Here is an 18,716-nt window from a genome sequence, read left to right on the forward strand (position 1 = left end):
GAACCATTCTTGTGGATATTATAACACGAGAATCTTGAGGGCTGAGGGATGCACATTTGTAACAGTTACAAGGGATGATTCACTAAACGAACTTTGCAAATAAACTTAATTGTAAGGATCACATCTAACCTTCTTAATCAGTGGATGCACATTTTTTGAAGAATTTATGTTCAGCAAATTAATACTGCAACTGAAAATAAATACCATTTAATTTGTTTACCCTTATTTTCTAAAAATCTATATTTTTGACAAAAGCCATGTAAGCAATAAGCCAGTGGGAGCCATTTAACTTTTCTCAACCTAGAGAAAAACTAAAAGTTAATTAAGAGAGTAGCACTGACATATATACACTATCATGTGCAAAACAGATAGCTAGTGGGAAGTTGCCAAATAGCACAGGGAGCTCAGCTTGGTGCTCTGTGATGACCTAGGGGGTGGGATGGGATGGGAGGAAGGTTCAAGAGGGAGGGGACATATGTATACTTATGGCTGATTCACACTGTTGTACAGCGGAGACCAACACAGCACTGTAAAGCAATTATCCTCCAATTAGAAATAAAATATATGTGTGTGTATTTATCAGTATTCAGATTTCTATTTACTCTATTAACTCTTATATCTTTAATATGACCATGAAATACACAAACACAGACACATAGATATATATACGAGCCTCAGCTTTCCTTGCCAGAGTCCTCTGGGTCCCTGGCTGTTACTGCTGCCAAGTTGAGTAAAGGAGAGAACAAGCTATGTAGCCTGAAGTCCTGCATTAAAACTACAAAGCTGACATGAACTGAAGGCCTGTGCTTTAAGATGAGAACAATTAGAAAAGCCTGTGGGAAATGCTAGAAGGCATACGGTGGTTCTTCCACTTTTTCTTCTGCAACCCAGATTGGAAGGTAAATGTTAAAGTAAACAGAGGGGAAATATTATCTCAGCCTGGATGATGTTTCCAGATAATGATCAGGTTTATCCTCCAGAGAGAAATGCACTCCTCTTCTATTAGACATAAGTGTTTAGCCTCAAGATTTCAAAAATTACTGGGTTTCCTATGCCCCTTGATCAGTAAGATTTTTCTCTTTGACTAGAGCAATAATCTTGTCCCAGTAAGAGAAAAATGAAATGAGAGGAAGAGTCAGAGAGAGAGCAAGAGAGAGATTATTAATAATACAGAAACAGAGAAGGCTGACTCAGAGCATATACTGATTCAGAGGTCAGCTCAGCCCTTAGAAGTGGTTACAAGTGACTGGAGAACAGGGAGAGGAACTCAACACACAGAACAACGCCAAAACATGTCTCACTCTCCTGGCTTCACATTTGAGAATGTCCAGTCCCTGCACTTAAACAAAAATACAAGTCCTTAGGAATGACAGCAAGGGTTGGTGATCCTGCCAAAAGCACAGATATGTTCATTTCTACCATTTATGTTCTTTTGGCTATGATTCTAACCCTTGTCTCAGCATCCGCTGATAACGTAGGAGAACATCTGGTCACCATCCTCTAAATAACATCACAATTTAATCTGTTTTAAGAGTACTTATTCATATTTTCCAGGAAAAATTGCCCCAATTTCCTACACATCTCCTTACAAATCCACTTTTGAAACCCTTTAATTATCTGGATTAATGTCCCCAGGCTGCATCAAGAAGTCTTTCCATTTCTTAAGCTGTTGGGAAGAGAATTAAATAGAGATTGCTATTGAGGGCCTAACCATTCCAAGCTGAGTGGGGATAGGACCTTAACATTTTCATATGGTACATTTCTTTGTACTTTAGCTGTTTTATACTCAGTTTCTATAAGTCAAATACATTACAAAGAAGTATTATATCCCAAGACGATACTTGCTCAAATAACACTGTGACATTACGAACTCAAGGTCAACTGAGCAATCACGATAACTACAAAAAACCTTAGTTTCTGGGTCATAGTTTAGGTGAAAAAACTATGAAGGTAAGACAAAATATGTTTTAACCAATTTTAGTCAAATAAGTAACTTGAGCTTCTACCACAAATGGTTGGGATCTTGATGCTCATCAATAAAGGTGCATTTGTTGTTGCTTAGTCACTAAGTTGTATCTGACTCTTTTGTGACCCCATGGACTGTAGCCCACAATGCTCCTTTGTCCATAGGATTTCCCAGGCAAGAAACCTGGAGTGGGCTGCCATTTCCTTCTCCAAGGAAAGGTCACTGGTTTGGTCTAAAATGATACCAGATTCAAAGGCCGAAGCACCATGAAATCCTGGCTTCAATCAATGGTGTGATCCAATAAAGCAGGGATGCTACACGGATGCCAGGCCTTCACCCTACATCTACTTAATCAGAATCTCTGGGAACAGGGCCTTGCAATCTGCATTTCAGAGGCACACTGCCTGGAGATTCTTACACAACGAAAATGTGAAAACACTATCACAGAAGAAAAAGGCAAAGTAATAGAAAGCAAGTGGCTACTCAGAAACCTATCAGATTTATATGAAATTGAGGCCAGAACTTAAAACTGAATTTTCCCCTGAAGCTCTACAGTAGCATTTTTATAATTATATCCCTTGGTTTGTGAGATACAAGTTTAATTACTGAAGGATAAACGCTAAGTCAAACATTTATTTAGGTGTATCTTCCCATCCCAAACAAGTAATGAAATTGGAATTTTTGCTATCAGACCAGAAATCTCAGATGGTATCTTTCTATTGAAAGACCCTGTGCCTAATGTTTTCAGGCCATATGATTTTTTTTTAAATCTCCTCACAGGTTTAAGACTTTGCAATGAATCTGAAAGATTAGAAAACTGATATATTTCTTTCTGGTGTGGAATTTGACAACAGAGAATAGCTCCCTGTGCTATGGAAGCACTTAGGAAATCTTGATCTTTAGAAGTCTATGGGGCAGAATCACTGGATAGCATTATTCTCAAAGCCCCGGTAGCCATAGCCTCTATAGGAGGGAATCAGACATAACCCTCTGGCCAGGAATGTATTTCCTGTGGCTCAGGCAGAACATACTCCAGGGTTCCCTTTCTGCAGAAGGGAAAACTCTAACCTTACACACGCCATCTTCCAGTTCTTCAGGAGGCAAGTCTGGATTTCTTTCCACGTGGAGGTTCCAGCGATCCAGCTGTACAATCGTCCCATCTTCTACTTGGCAAAGGATCTTAGAAACAGGCTCATCAGTGTAGCCCTAAGGAATCAAAGAACGAACACACTGCTGTCTGGAACAGTGGACAGTACAGCCAAAGGTATTGATAGTTCACGCCAGGCGGAGACCTTCTGCTGCAGCTCTCTCTTCATTTTGCAATTAACGAGGCTGAGAGAGTAAACTGTTTTCCTTGAGGTATTTAGAATTTAAGACCATAGTCACGGGTACTGTGCACAGAAATACTATCTCTAGTTGGTTTGAGCGGAAGAATGACTTCTGTCAGCACCAAGAACAGTCAATGGCAGGCATTTGAGAGCCATGCTGGATGGCTGTTTTTATCAGGGTGAAAACAGATTTCCCCACATCTCCCTCTAAAGAAATCTGGAGGATACACAGAACAAGTGTATGTGGCAAAGCAGGAGAAGAATCAAGCAACATCTGCTAGATGATTTCTAATATTTCACTTCCCTCACCTCTCCCTGACCTTGTCCTAAGACACCATTCCTTTCAGGACCTAAGGCAAATCTGAGTGATGAACAGCTCTGCTAGGGAGCTATCTACTTACTCCTTGAGCACACATGACTGATAGCATGATTATTAAGGATGATCAAGTCACTGATTTAGATAAGAGGAACTAATACTGATAAACACATTAGCTGCCTTATGAAAATATATTATTTATACTATGCTTACTTAAAATTAAAAAAAAGACCTCTGGGAAGTTAATTCACCCAAGGTCAAATAAATATCTGCTAATACCCTGACATAATTATCACCCATGGGAGGTTAATACACCCAAAAGCCAGATTACTATCTGCTAATATCTGAAGATAATTTTTATCAAGCCCAGCCCAGGCAATAATTTCATATGAGCAGTTAAAAAACCAGTCAGGCAGCATATGTTAGCAAATTATGCTTTCTTACTTTCCTAATACTGTAAAAATATTAATGATGATGATGATAATAATAATAATAATAGTTTTTAAATGATTGTTGTTTTGTTGTTGTTTAATCGCTAAGTCATGTCCGACTCTTTGCAACCCCATAGACTATAGCTCACCAGCCTCTTCTGTCCGTGGGGTTTTTCGAGGCAAGAATACTGGAGTGGGTTTGCCATTTCCTTCTCCAGGAGATCTTCCCAACCCAGGAATCAAACCTGCGTCTCCTGTATCGCAGGAGGATTCTTTACCACCGAGGCACCTGGGAAGCCCCTTTTGAATGGCTGGTTAAACTGCTTTCAACAAGTTTGCCTGAAGTTGACTCCATGGTGAAAAGGAAAATTGGCTACCTGTACAGCCAAAAGCCTGATGACATTAACTAGAAAACTAAAAGCTCAAACAAAGCCATGACTCTTCCAAAGTAAGAATCAGAAATCTGAACCAGATTCATCAGGGCAGGACTAGGGGTCAGGAGCAACTCGAGTCTCTGTAATTGCTTAATATGAGGACCAACCCACCCCCTGGGTACCTGTGACTACTGACTTTTAGTGAATACCTCAAAAAGACCCAGACCTGTGTACTAAAACCCACTTACAAAAATAAAACTTCCTCTTCTCTAGCTGACTATAGATTTAAACTGAAGATAAAACCCTGGTTCACGGGGACCTTGATTCTCAACTCTAACTTGCTCCTTCAACAAGAGGAGCACATGTGCCTTCCACTAGAGCACCTGCGGATTTGGGGACTCCACCACTTGATGATGTGGGCAGCCCCTGAGGACATGCTTACCCCTCCCCAGTTGAGAGTCCGAGCCAGGTCATTCCCAGTCCCCAGAGGAAGGACCCCGACGGGAGGCTGAGGGCTCAGCTGCAGTTCATCCAGAATGGAGAGGATCCAGCCCACCTACAGACATGTGGGGGCCAGAAGAGATAGAAGAAAGATAGATAAGTTACAAAGAAGGCAACCTGAGAACAGGAGGCTTTAAAAGGAGCAAAACAGAATAGGCATATTTTTCTTTAAAAATCCAGCAACCAGGAAACAGAAAGGGCACTTATCCCAAGCAGTTTCAATGCGCCAAGTCTCTTCACAGGGAAAAAGAACCATTTTGTATACACCATATCATGTAAGCAAAACTAGACCTGTTCATCTGTGTGTTTAGTATGTGTGTGCGTGCCGTCATATTTGACCCTTTGCAACCCCATGGACTGTAGCCATGGGGTTGCAAAGAGTCAGATGCAGACTCCTCTGTCCATGGCATTTTCCAGTTAAGAATATTGGAGTGGGTTGCCATATCCTTTTCCAGGGAATCCTCTTGACCCAGTGATTGAACCCACATCAACTAGAGATCTACTTTAAAATTCAGGAGAGTTTACAATTTAGGGAGGTTGGTTCATCGCTAGGGCATTTCAGGAAATCAGACTAAATCTCAATTTTGGCTCACACTGGCTTTGTCATCTTGATTAAATATTTAACCACAGTAAGACTCATTTATTTGATTTTCAAAATGAAGATAATAATACCTACCTCACAAGACTGTTTATAGATTAAAACTAAAACATATATAAAAACCTTGATATGGTGCATGGCTTATGGAAGTACTCATTAAATGGTTACTCTGTATGTTATCATCTTAGAAATTAGTAGTGCTTTCCTAAATATCCCTATATTCCTCTTAAAGAAACATTAAAAAACATAATTATGGATGAACTTAGTACTTATTATAAGTTTAGGCAGAAAATGAATACTTATATACTAGAATCATATTACTGTTCAATCTTTTTCTAAGATAAATAATACTTGGTGTTTTGTCTTATTATAACTATTTAGCAAAATTACCCCAAACTTGGAAACAGCAAAAAGAAACTTGAATATCCTCACAGTGTTATTCTAGAGCGTCACAAGGCTTATCTAAGAACTTCATGAGTGTAAGTTGCTGGGAGAATTTTTGTCCTATAGAGATACAAACATTGAGAAGAGAAGATCACTTTAAATGCTCTGGTTTTATTTCCCCATCAGAACATACACCAATTTTGTCTCAAATTTAGAAAAATTATTCTGGTATAAACTACATAATTCCTTTCCTTTTCTTCTCCAATAAACTGGTGGTATTATCTTGCTAGCTCCTTTATTATAAACCTAAATAAAGTTTTTAACATTTACTGACTCTAAAGTTGTTTGAGAATCATGTTTAAAATTTTTTTAAACTGTATTTTAACAGTACATTTATTGAACACTACTATATAATAAAGCATGGGAATAAGGAATTGAAATAAAAAGATGAGTGAGCCACTCTAAGATAAGGCAGAATGCTTGCTCTCAAGGATTTTGCAGTTAACAAAAAGAGGGGCATACTGATCTTTTCTGCGTGTTAGTCCCTAAGCAAAGCTTTCTACTGAATTATTAAACTTCAAAACAACTCTCTACAATAGATATAATTTTCATTCCCAATTCGTAGACAAAGAAACCAAGGCTTGAAAGGTTCAGTGACTGCCTTAACATCACATCATTTATACGGTATAGCTGACACTCAAAGCTAGGTTTGCCACCCATCAAAGGTCAACCTCTGAGCCATTCTGGTGCAAGGAATGTTTCAGTAAAGAACTAAACTCAGCTCCCAAGTGGCCTGACCATCCCAGAGTCAATGGCATGGACCTTCGGGATCTTTGGAGCACTGGGGAATCCTTGGAAACTGCTTAATCAAATTCAGTTAATTTGCAGATTTATTAACTGAGGTACACAGAGGCTATGTTATTTGCTCAAGACCAAATAATCAGAAGTGAAAGAAACAGTCATAACCAGGTCTGCTGACCCCTTATCCTTCACGGTGACTGTTTTTTAAGATGTCAGACTTGCCCATCCATCAAGAAGCCTAAAACTGTGTTTACCTTTTAGAAAGCGGTAACACAATGCTGGCCCAAGGTGGTAAACTAAACATTCAGATCTATACAAGGGTCCACAAGTCCCCTCATTCCCCCAAACTGAGCAAAGAACCCCTAGACAAGTCCTCAGATTCCCACCCAGGGCGTCTTTAGCTCTTCTTTGACACAACACTCACTAAGCTTGCTATTGAAGTAAAAGGAAAAAAAAAATGCCAGACACTAAAGTAGTGCTAATGACTATGTTAAAGGTTGTTCCTCGGCTGCTGAAAACATAAACGAGATGGAGTCAAAGCAGAGGCCTCTAATAAATGATGAGCAGGGGGTTTAAAGGTCATGAAAAAGGACACGAAAACTCAGAAATCCCAGCAATCTGGGCTCCCTGACTACAGCTGTAAACAGCCCTGAGTAGAACCAGAGACTCAGAGAGGAGGTGGAACTTACAGGAAATCTAATTCAACATTCCATATACAGCAGGGAAAAGAAGACAGACTTCAACTTCTCCGAGAGATGCTCCTGCAGCTCCCCTATTCTGATTTATACTCACAAGTCAAATCTAAGTTCTTTTAGGTAGATTTAAATTAGAAATATTTTTCTAGTGTTCCTTTGAAATAGGTCTGTCTTTTCTGGATAAAGATAATGCTATGAGTTCACACTTTGAACATTCTATTTCCCTCTAGACAGAAAAATAGGAGGAAAAAAAGTCTCCGTGGGTCAGAAACAAAGAAAGCACAGAGGGGCAAGCAGAGGAAGCCAGAAGTTTGGCTTCTGTCTGATTACAGGGGATAAAAGTTCACCCCTTGCTGGCAGGAGGCTGTGTATGAACCAGACTCCCTATGTGGTCAGAAGAAAAGAGGCCAAGAAGAAAGGGTGAGGAGCCACTGCCTGAGGCCATCATCCACAGAAAGCTGTGATGCCTTCGGGCTGGAGGGATAAAGCTTCTATTATGAGTTGAAATGCCCATGAGCTTGTTGACACCTGAAACACCCCTGACCCAGGGTCAGGAAGGGAGCCCTAACCACTTATAAAAAACCCAACTCGAGTCTCAGGATCCTGGAAACCATTCAAACTACTAGAAAAGATTAGTACAAGGGTGCAGAGAAAGAAAAGGGAAAAATCAAACACAGCAAAACATCTTCCTCTGAAGTCGAGCCTAAAGAGAGAAATTCTAAATCCAAGAAAGAACACTAAGAGTAAGATAGACCAGAAGGTCAGAGAATAATTTACAACCCATGAAACACAAATAATTGTCAAGTAACTTTAAAATAAGTGTCCCATAACTTCCGTGAATTGATAAAGTGTCTCCCAATAGATCTTTGATCAGTATAATTGTCCTCATTCAAACGTTAAGAATTGTTCCTTTCTTTTTTTTCTTGGAAGGCTGCCAAGAATCCACATGAAACTGTGGTGTGATTCCACAAAATGGCAAGAGTCCTCTGGACCCTCTGACTTCTCACCATCTCCTTTGCCTTTTACACTTGGCCTAAGTATAGCCTTCCCCAGTGGCTCAAATGATAAAGACTCTGCCTGCAAAACAGGAGACCCAGGTTCGATACCTGGGTGGGGAAGATCCCTTGGAGATGGAAATAGCAACCCACTCCAGTATTCTGGCCTGGAGAATCCCTTGGACAAAGGAGCTTGGTGGGCTACAGTCCATGGGGTTGCAAAGAGTTGGACACAGACTGAGCTACTTTTGCTTCACTTTCAAGCATAAAAGGAAAACATACAGTTGATTTGAATGTAAAGGACCTTCCCCTTTCTTACAAGTTGATTTGGTTTAAAAAAAAAAAAAACAAAACTGCAGAAATAAATTCTCTCTCCTTTTCCAATAGCCAGTTTGTTGTTGTTCAGGTACCAAGTCGTGTCTGACTCTTTGCAACTCCATGAACTGCAGGACACCAGGCTTCCCTGTCCTTCACTATCTCCCAGAGTTTGCTCAAACACATGTCCATTGATTTGGTGATGCCATCCAATGGCCAGTTAACCAACCATCTAATTCTTCCCTGAATACAAGCAGGCATCATCAATTACATAACCCTTGGAGTCATCAAACGTCTTCTGCCTTTCACAGCACAGATATTTTTGTCTTGAGTCCACAGTTCTTTGGCTAACGTGGGTCTGGATCTTTCTTTCACACAACTCTTGAATAATTTTTCTCATCCAAGAGCTACATCATCACTACCCAACAACCACCTTCCCCAAAAGGCAACATAACCTAGGGAAGGCACAGAGATGGGGGGTAACTTGCTGTGTCAGAAGCCTGGCTCCATCACATACTGGCCAGGTGAGCTTGGGCAAGTCAGTTAACCTAAGTTCCCGCCTATGTAAAAAGGGATAACAGTACTTGCCCCATAGGGGCATTTTATCAATTAAATGACATAAAGATGTTGATTACCAGGTGCCTGACAAATAGGAAACCCTAAAATTAACATTAACTGCTCTGAGTTAAGCTGTATCTTTCTTCCTTTTTCTTTACTTCAACCATAAAAGTCCAGTTTCCTAGAAGCAAAATGCCTTTTTCCTGTCTCTCCACTTGTAAGTTGAGCCTTGAATTTCATAGATCGATCCCAACGCTGACTGCCAACAAGTCACAAAGTCTTGCACAGACCATCAAAAAAGTAAAAGCCAGGTTATACGATAGCAGAAAGGCGAAAGAGACAGGGCATGGGGGTAGAGGGAGCAGGGTGGTGGAGCGGAGAGACTACAGAACAAATACACCTACAAGAGAAGGAGGCATAAAAGATCTCCAGTAATAGTCCCTGTCTCTGCCCCTATGAGAACAAAACTATATAAAAGGTCTTAAAGTCCAAAGGCATTATCGGCTGTTATCAGAGGCTCTCCCTTCCCAGGACCCAGGACCCTGCTCCTGCTGGAAGTCCAGATGCATATTTGTCGGCAGGACTGTGTTTGCTGGGAATATTGCATTACCCCAAATCATCTCCACAAGCACCTCTTCAATTAAACTTAATTAACTGCAACACAGGGCACTTAGCATATTTTCCATCACAACTGAAGAATGGGCAGGGTCATTGTCCAGGTAGCAGAGCTCCTTCCTGCCTTCATGGTAAGAAAAGCAGGGCTGACGGGTCTAGCACACCAGGGATCTGGGCTTCAACCCTGAGCAAAGCAGCCCAGCCCTGAGGCTGCAGCAGTTGCCCAATGCTGCCACCTCCTGGCCACATTCAGCTATAACTATCACCAGATAATTTCCCACGTGCAGGCGGAGCAGTGTTTCCATTCAGCAATATGCCAGCTTGAGAACTGGCTGAGGGGTGGGCGAACAGGACCGTGAATTGACATTTTCTTTGAACAGAGCGGGTGCACAATTGCCTTTCCTCATATTATCTGCAGGCAGAAAAGTAAAGGATTCTCATATAAAGAAATCAAAAGAACGAGGGGAACGTTTCTGCACCCTAGAAGACCATCTAAAGACAGCATTTGACAACTAGATTCCCTTTCTAACATGTACACTGCCATTCGTCCTTTTGATATTTTTATATTTGCACTTAATTGTTTACAAAGTCACTCTATGGTAAGATAAATGTTTAAAATCAGCCCTAAAGGAATTGAGAAAAAAGCCAAAATATGAGTTTTTTTTTTTTTTAAATACAATGTAGACTTTAGGCTGTCCATTCTCTCACTGGCATGAAGACAACTGGGGTTACACCATGGGCTGCTTCTCAAGAGAGTGTGGCATGTGGAGAGGTTGAGAGAGAAGAGGCATGTGGAACAATTTTCTTGCCCTGTCAATCAGAGGGAAATAGACTTCTCTTCCCTGTTCTGTGCTGCAGGGAGCCAGGGCATGGGCGTGCCTTCTGGTTAGCATGTATCCTCACCTGGGGAAGCCAATTGAACCAGAAATAAGCATGCTGTAGTTCAAGTCCATTTAACTTCAGCCCTTGGGAAAGAGTCAGCAGGGTTAAGGGTGGACCTTTGGGTCCAGCCCAGTTCATCAAGGCCAAGGGCAGGTAAGGACAGATAACATTTCATCTTAAGGATCCTTAAGGAGGGAAGGCGGCCTGTGACTTTAGTGTCTCAGTTTACAGACTCCTTGGTATTTAAGCAAGCAGCAGCCATGGGGAGTTGGATGGGTGGAGATGTGGTCGAAGAAAGGACAGAATGCAAATCTACCCCATGACCAAAGAGGGAATATGCTAGTTTAAAACATGAAGATTGGAGATCATTCTGAGTTATTTTCTCTCCACCTAGAGATCAAAGATGGGACCAGCCCACTGGATACCTGCAACTCTGTGACCATCTCGGGATTCTGTAAACCAGTTACCAAGAGCCTGAAACCGTGGCGCTGTCCCCTGCAGCCACCACTGGCCAGGTGTGGTCACAGGCTGCTCGAATGTGGCTGACCCAAACTGGAGGCGCTGCAAATTTAAAATATAGGCTGGTTCTGGAGACAGTACAAACTGAGCAAAAAATATCCCATAAATACTTTATACTGATGGCGTGTTGAAATGATAGTATCTTGGGTATACTAGGTTAAAGAAAATATATTATAAAATCAATTTCACTTGCTTCTTAGTTAAGTATCTTCTAGAAAACTTAAAATTAAAGACTGCAGCTTACATAATAGTTCTCCTAAACAGCAATGGTCTATACTAACACAATGCTACAGCTGTGAAGACCCTTAGGGACCCAAATGTGTCTGTTTTCAGACTTAGAACATCTCAGAAGGGGTTAAGGAACTTGCCAAAAGCCACAGCAACGGTGGCGCAAGCATCTCTTCCTCTTCCAAGTGCAGTATATGCCTCCTTGTACTTTTCAACAGCATCAAATTAAAGTAACTCACTTTGAAGCCTAAGAACTTTTTTCCAAATTAATGCAAGATGTCTGTATATTAAATAATACTTTGTATGTAAACTGATGTGATTAAGGATTAACATATCCTCATCCCAACCAGTCAAAAGTATTCCATTTCTGTTTCCTCCTAGACCCTTGTCACTTAGAATTCTGACAACCTCTACAGTGATAGACACACTCACTAAATGAAGACTGAGCACCTGATGTCAAACATGTACCCGGCACTCACGAATTATCCTTCATTTGCCAAGAGCCAAGAGTTTCTCTTCATGATTCCATCAGCAGGCCTCTCCTTCAAACAAACACTCAAAATTAAAAGTTTCATATTCTAAACTGATAAAATTAAAAATGTTAATCACGTACCTGGATAAACACATCATGAACCCCAGATACCTTTCACAGCATAACTTGTTTTAACAAGGTAAAATAAAATCTGGTTTTATATAAGGTAGAAGACATGCAAAGTTTTGATTCTACATGATTGGACTACAGAGGTTACCACTGACAAAAATAATTAGCTCAAAAGAATGCATCAATTCTAAGGGAAACATACCACTTTTCATAGCTGTTGTACATATAAATGTCTACTGCAGTTCTGAACTATGTAGAAGGATGTAAAAACTGAAGCTAGGATCATAGATAAGGTACCAGGGAGGAAAAAGCTCCTAGAACATAAAGGAGAAGTTACATCCAGTTACATACATCCTACTATGGTCTAGGTCTTCCAGATACCTAATTATGGTATCTGGAAGATACCAAAAAGACACCTAATTATGGTATATTTAAAGAAGAGATGCTAGAAGAGATAAGAAAAGCAGGAGAACCAGGTAGTCTACGAGTCAAGAAGGTGACATTAATGACACCAGAAAGTATCTCTAGAAATTCAACACTGTGATTGGATCTGCTCATTAGAACTCATTATGCGTGTTGCTTATTAGCTGCTTAATCATGTCCGGACTCCTTGCAACCCCATGGACTGTAGCCCACCAGGTTCCTCTGCCCATGGAATTCTTCAGGCAAGAATACTGGAGTCGGTTGCCATTCCCATCTCCAGGGGATCTTCCCAACCCAGGGACCGAACCCAGGTCTCCTTCATTGCAGGTAGACTCTTTACCATCTGAGCCACCAGGGAATCCCATAACTCATTAGGGTGGTCCCAAATCTCACTCATTCTGGGTTTTGTCCCATTGATGGCATCACTGACTCAATGGACATGAATTTGAGCAAACTCCAGAAGATAGTGAAGGACAGGGAAGCCTGGCCTGCCTGCTGCAGTCCACGGGGTTGCAAACAGGCAAACACAACTTAGCGACAACGACAAATCTCTCTCATTCTGGGTTTTGTCCCAGGCACTCTATTAAAACTATTTTCCTGAAAACCACCAGTTACCTCCTAGTCTGCAAATCCATAGTAATCCTTCAGTCTCTTAATAATATCATCACTGCCTGTCTTGAAACTTCTTTGGGGGTTGTTTTTCTTGATAAGACTACTGGTGATAAGATAGATAAAACTTCTATCTTTTTCTCTTCTTTTGAAATTCAGCTCTGACTCCATAATTACAAACGTTTCACATGTGTCTGGACTTGGCTCTTCTTTCTCTTTCCTTTATGCTTTGAATTTCCATGTTTCCAAACATTTCTCTAATTGCAGAGAATACTTCAATACCACAAAACCTAGAACAGTGCTCTCTACACATACCCGCTGAATGGATGGGGGTGGGCAGAGAGAGGTGAGGGGAGACGCAGGGGATAAGGGGAAGTTTGGAAGGTGGAACAGCCAGTCCATGACGAAGCCCAAGATATGAAGATGGCACAGGCAGCCAACACGGATTTGAGGTCATTGTCATTTAAGAGAGAGAAAGGACCCTGAATTCAGGATACCAGGGGTATCGCAACAGTCAAATAATTCTGGAAAGCACCAGGTTAAGCAAAGCAAAATAGGTTTGGCTTCTTTAAGGCTTTATAATGAGTTTTATAAGCTAATAATGTGTATCAGAGTCTCAAAGAATAGTAAACACTATTTTTTCAACTGAAAATTGTTTTCCTCTCCATAGAAAATCTTAAAGGACTAGTGGAATCACTGTTTAATTTCTTTCTGGTTGTGCTTATTAGTATACAATGTGTATTCAGTGGAGCATTAAGTGCTCACGTGCTGTGAGAGATAAAATTAGAAGATTCTGTTGCTACCTTTGAGAATAAAACATTCTAATTAGGAAAATTAGAGAAAAGCCAAAGATAGTTCATAATAAAATCCTATGAGATCAAACTCTAAATACAGAAGAAAAGATACTGAACAGCAAAATCTAAATGTCACCATTCTCAATTATTTGCCTTTGCTAAATATAGCAACATAAGTAGAGGGCAAACTGAGAAACAGATGAGACAAACTGGGGGAAATACACCGTGATGTTAAACGTCAGCCCAATTCCATCTCTTCTCCTAAAATGACTCCAAAGAGGACCAACTATGATCTTTAAGATAAAACGTTGGTCAATATTCTAACTTTTATTTCCATGAGTTAAAAAAAAAAAGGCAATAATTCAATTGTGTATGCATATTTCTCTTCCAGAATTGTGACCAACTATTAAGAATATCTGGAAATAGGTCAGTTTCTGTTTTAAAAATCATTTAGTCATCTATGATCTTCATTCTAGTGATCTGGCTAGAAGATCACTTCTAGTGATCATAAGATCATTCTAGTGATCTAGTGATCTTCATTCTAGTGATCACTTCATTCTAATGATTCTTACTTTGTGGAACAGGGAAAGAGACAGAACAGGGGGACGGGGAACAGAATTTAGAAAGATCAAGACTGAATCCTTAACGCCAATAACAAGAGTCCCTCCTAACCCTTAGGGGCTTAGATTCACATAAGAGACAAATGTTTTAGGGCAGTGGTCCCCAACCTTTTGGCACCAGGAACTGGTTACATGGAAGATAATTTTTCCAATGACCGGGGTTGGGGGAGGATGGTTCAAGTGCATTACATTTACTGTGCACTTTACTCCTATTCTTATTATATCAGTTCCACCTCAGATCATCGGGTATTAGATCCCAGAGGTCGGGGACCCATGCTTAGGGGACTGGAAAGACTGTGAGGTGGGAATGAAGAAAGATAAATGTTTCCAGGAGAACAAATGCCAGACGGAAGAAACCAGGAAGAGAACTGGATTCTCTTCCAAGGACCTACCGTTCCATCCCCACCACAGGCCAGAATCCGCAGGTTTGGTACCTTCCTATACAGCTCAAGCCTGTGGGGGAAACAGAGGAAAAAGTTAATGAGAGAGCCTATCCCTGGCCATGGCAGAGAGCATTATTCCAACACACAGCACAAAAGAGGGGGAGGGGCAGGTGAGGAAAATGCATAATCATGAGGATGGTAATACCTTCAAAACTAGCTACAAAGTGACTCGATCGGAGTGATCACAAGAGGACTGACTCCAACAATCAGATTAGAGGTTGGCAGTAAACACCGTTTTTAAGTGGCCAGTATTGGAACATCCTAGCGCTTATTTCCCATAACTCCGATTAATGTGTCAACTCACATTATTTTCCTCATTAGTGTCAACTTCCTTCTTTTTCTTTCTAGTCATTCTCCTCCTCCTTTCTCAAACAAAACCATCATTAATCCGTAGTCCTTATAAGTCTCTTCCTTATATTTGATTAGCTTTCCTCAGATCTATTTATTTTTCAGACTTATATCTCCCACTCTTAACCCTAGAAAACCTTCTTCAGAGAGATGGGACACCCCACTAGCATTATTACAACTGCACCCACAATTTCACTCACTTGCTAATACTAAAACCTCCATTTATACTTCTCAGCCCAAAGAGAGAAGATGCACCGAATTTTCTTTATTTTGATTTTGTCTGCTTGAAATTAGATCCTTCCTGTTGTCTCTGAAGAAAACGCAATGACACTTCCCCTACTAAAATGCCTGCTGAAGTGAAGATTCTAATGGCTCTATTCCAGAAACATCACCTTATTTACATTAAATGACATTTTTTCTGAAAACAGTTCCTGTCTTGCCATATTCTTCATTGTGATCTATGAAGTTACCTACCTGAAGGCTAACTGAAAATGATAAAATCTTAAGGAAAGTAAACATAAAAGGACAAAACCCAGGATAGTAGATTTGCCTTAATACATCTGAATGCAGGGAAAAAAAAAGAAGTCTTATAGCAAACTCTAGTGGCAAAGAAGTTCATAGATTAGAAGAATGACAACAGAAATTAATTTTCATAATTAATGTTCTCCTGCATGCTTAAAATATATAATTTATCCATTTCATAGAGGAATATTATTTTTCTAGAAATTATCTGAGTACCTCTTTGCCTCTGATACTACTTATTGAAAAGTAGTTAGTATCTCTTTAGCTCTAAGGTTTAACAGATGAAATCTGAACTGTCTTATTAGATGGGTTTAAAAAGGAAATCAGACAACAGCAGAAATGGCCCTGGCTCTTCCCTACCATACACCCTTCCACCAAAAGGAAGATATAAGATACATGTCACCTAAAACTAGACTTTATTTTTCACCCCTTTCAACAAAAAATAGAGAATGAAATTTCTGAGAGGCTCAAATAAGGGATTAAACAGGAGCTAGACTGTCTCCCCCACTCTGCTATGGAATCTACAGGTATAATCAATTCCTTCACTTCACAAGTGGTCATGGATGCATATACACGCAATCTCTAAATCAAATAAACAAACACATTCATAAACAGATCATGGCCATTCTCCACAGATACACTTGTTCCTGTTAAGGCACATCTCCAAAGCCGTACATGCAGAAGAAGAAAAAGGATGGATCCTTCTCAATTCAGACTTGCTCCTTATCTACAGTTACACGTGTCTAAGCAACAAATACACGAGGAATTAACAACTCACTAGATATGCGTTGAATAAAACTTCGCCAGTGAAGAGGGGAAACATCAGGTGAAGTTTTAGAGGGAGAGTAGCAGAGGTGAGCAAGTAGATGAAAGACAGAAAATACTTCATGATGTAATCAAATAATAAAGCAGAACCCCGAAACAGAAAGATCTTCTCACTCGCCTAAAACAGTATGAACCACGGAGGGTACTTCCAGACTTACGCATCTTTCGGTCCTTCCTGAGAAAGGTCAAAGACTTGCCGTGGATTCAGGTACCACATGAACATCTGCAGGACTTTGGTTCCCTGTAACAACAACAACAAAACAAGACAATAATAGGAAGAGGCTTCCAAATATTAGCTCCTCATTTAAAGAATAAAAAATCCTGTTCTGAAAAATAATATCAATAATAAACAGTATAGAGTAGTAGTTAAAAGTCATGGGCTTTGGCCATCTCTATACATAGGTTGAATACTTACAATACACTCTGTTAACTTATGTAACTCTGAGCAATTTTTCCAACTTCATTAAGCTCAGCTCTCAATGCAGAGATTAAAATGCCTACTTCACATTGTGCTGTGTGCTAAGTCACTTCGGTCACGTCCAACTCTTTGTGACCCTATGGACCACAGCCCTCCAGGCTCCTCTGTCCGTGGGACTCTCCAGGCAAGAATACTGGAGTGGGTTGCCACTTCCTCCTCCGGGAGATCTTTCCAACCCAGGGATCCATCTTGTGTCCCTTACATCTCCTGCACTGGCAGGGGAGTTCTTCACCACTAGTGCTACCTGGGAAGCCCTTCACAGACTTGCTGCAAAGATTAAACACAGTGTGGATGGCATGCAGTGAGTGCTTAATGATTGAGCCTTATTAGCTTTTGTCATCATTATTTAATTCATGAAAATCCACATAGGAAAGTTAGTCACCTTATGCAATTTAACATTAATTTTTATTTTATTATGCAGATCACTACTGTCTTTGCATAGTATGAAATATGGACAGTATTAACTAAATATAATTTTCTTGAAACAAATGTTTTTAACTACAGCAAAAGTATCTCAGGTTCCCCATTATTTATAATATATGATTTCTCTAGTTGGTGTTTCCAAATCTTACTTTGACATTTTTCAATTTCCATGTCTATACCTGTGTCTATTTCTCAAAACCATTTCTGGAGTGTCTCAAGTAACTGCAACATTTATAGAGCTGTCATCATGGCAAATACAAGGCACTTCTAGAGGTCATTTCTTCAAGTGAATTGAGCAAAACAATAAAAGAATAATTTTTACATGAGGCAGTTTCAAAAGAGGTTTAAAACTGAGTAGGGTGCCTCACTTTAGATCACTATCAACCACAGCAAATAATATCTGATTGGTTGGGTAGCATCTGTTGCTTCTAATTATAGTCCCTTAACTAGCTATCATAATTGCTCTTTCTTAAAAATATTCCTGTTTGTATACCTATATTCTGTGTCTGAGAGTCATCCTGTTATAGTAGAAACAGCACGATACTTGAGACAGAGCTAACTTGGATGTTCCAACCGGGTGACTGTGAACATTTATAATCTTGTAGAAATTCGGCATGTAAAATACGGCAACGTCAACTTCCCAGGGTGATCATGAGAATTAAATGAATCAGTAATAGTTACATATCCAGCATAGCACGTGGCACAAAACAGGCCTTTGTAAGTGTTAGTCCCTTTCTTTTTTGCTCCTTGTTAATCTATTCATTAAATTACACTTGAGGCTGTGAGGGCTAAAGTGTAGTTTATAATTATCACATTGTTATGCCAGTTGTTGCAGAGGCCAATGTAGGTCTTTTGTTCCACATCTCATCCAAACCTATAATTTAAAAGTTCTGCTTTATCATGTGCTTGCTATAAATTTAGGAAAAACACTCTATCCTTAATTATTACAATTAACCCAATCCTTCAGTTTCACCAAATGACATGATTCCCTTCCTATAAAATTCAGACATAGGCTTAGATATATAACAGTAACTAAATACTAGACTGCTCTCTTCTTTCCATACCAGACCTTGGTATCAAGTCAGTTGGGATTATTTCAGATACTTTTATGTTTCGTAGGTAAC

At 40.0% G+C, this 18,716-nt stretch overlaps 1 protein-coding gene across 1 annotated transcript in view; it reads right to left on the reverse strand.

Moving 5' to 3' along the window:
- DGKI (diacylglycerol kinase iota) overlaps nucleotides 1–18,716 on the reverse strand; it is a 492,712-nt gene that overhangs the window by 208,190 nt on the left and 265,806 nt on the right. Inside the window, exons 11-14 of the mRNA XM_061165882.1 lie at nucleotides 16,850–16,932; nucleotides 14,946–15,006; nucleotides 4,858–4,971; nucleotides 3,035–3,172 (exon numbers count right to left, since the gene is read on the reverse strand). Of these exons, the coding sequence (XP_061021865.1) occupies nucleotides 3,035–3,172; nucleotides 4,858–4,971; nucleotides 14,946–15,006; nucleotides 16,850–16,932 (396 nt within the window). The remainder of the gene's footprint in view (nucleotides 1–3,034; nucleotides 3,173–4,857; nucleotides 4,972–14,945; nucleotides 15,007–16,849; nucleotides 16,933–18,716) is intronic.

This window comes from Dama dama, chromosome 18 (assembly GCF_033118175.1).
Source record: "Dama dama isolate Ldn47 chromosome 18, ASM3311817v1, whole genome shotgun sequence".
Lineage (NCBI taxonomy): Eukaryota > Metazoa > Chordata > Mammalia > Artiodactyla > Cervidae > Dama > Dama dama.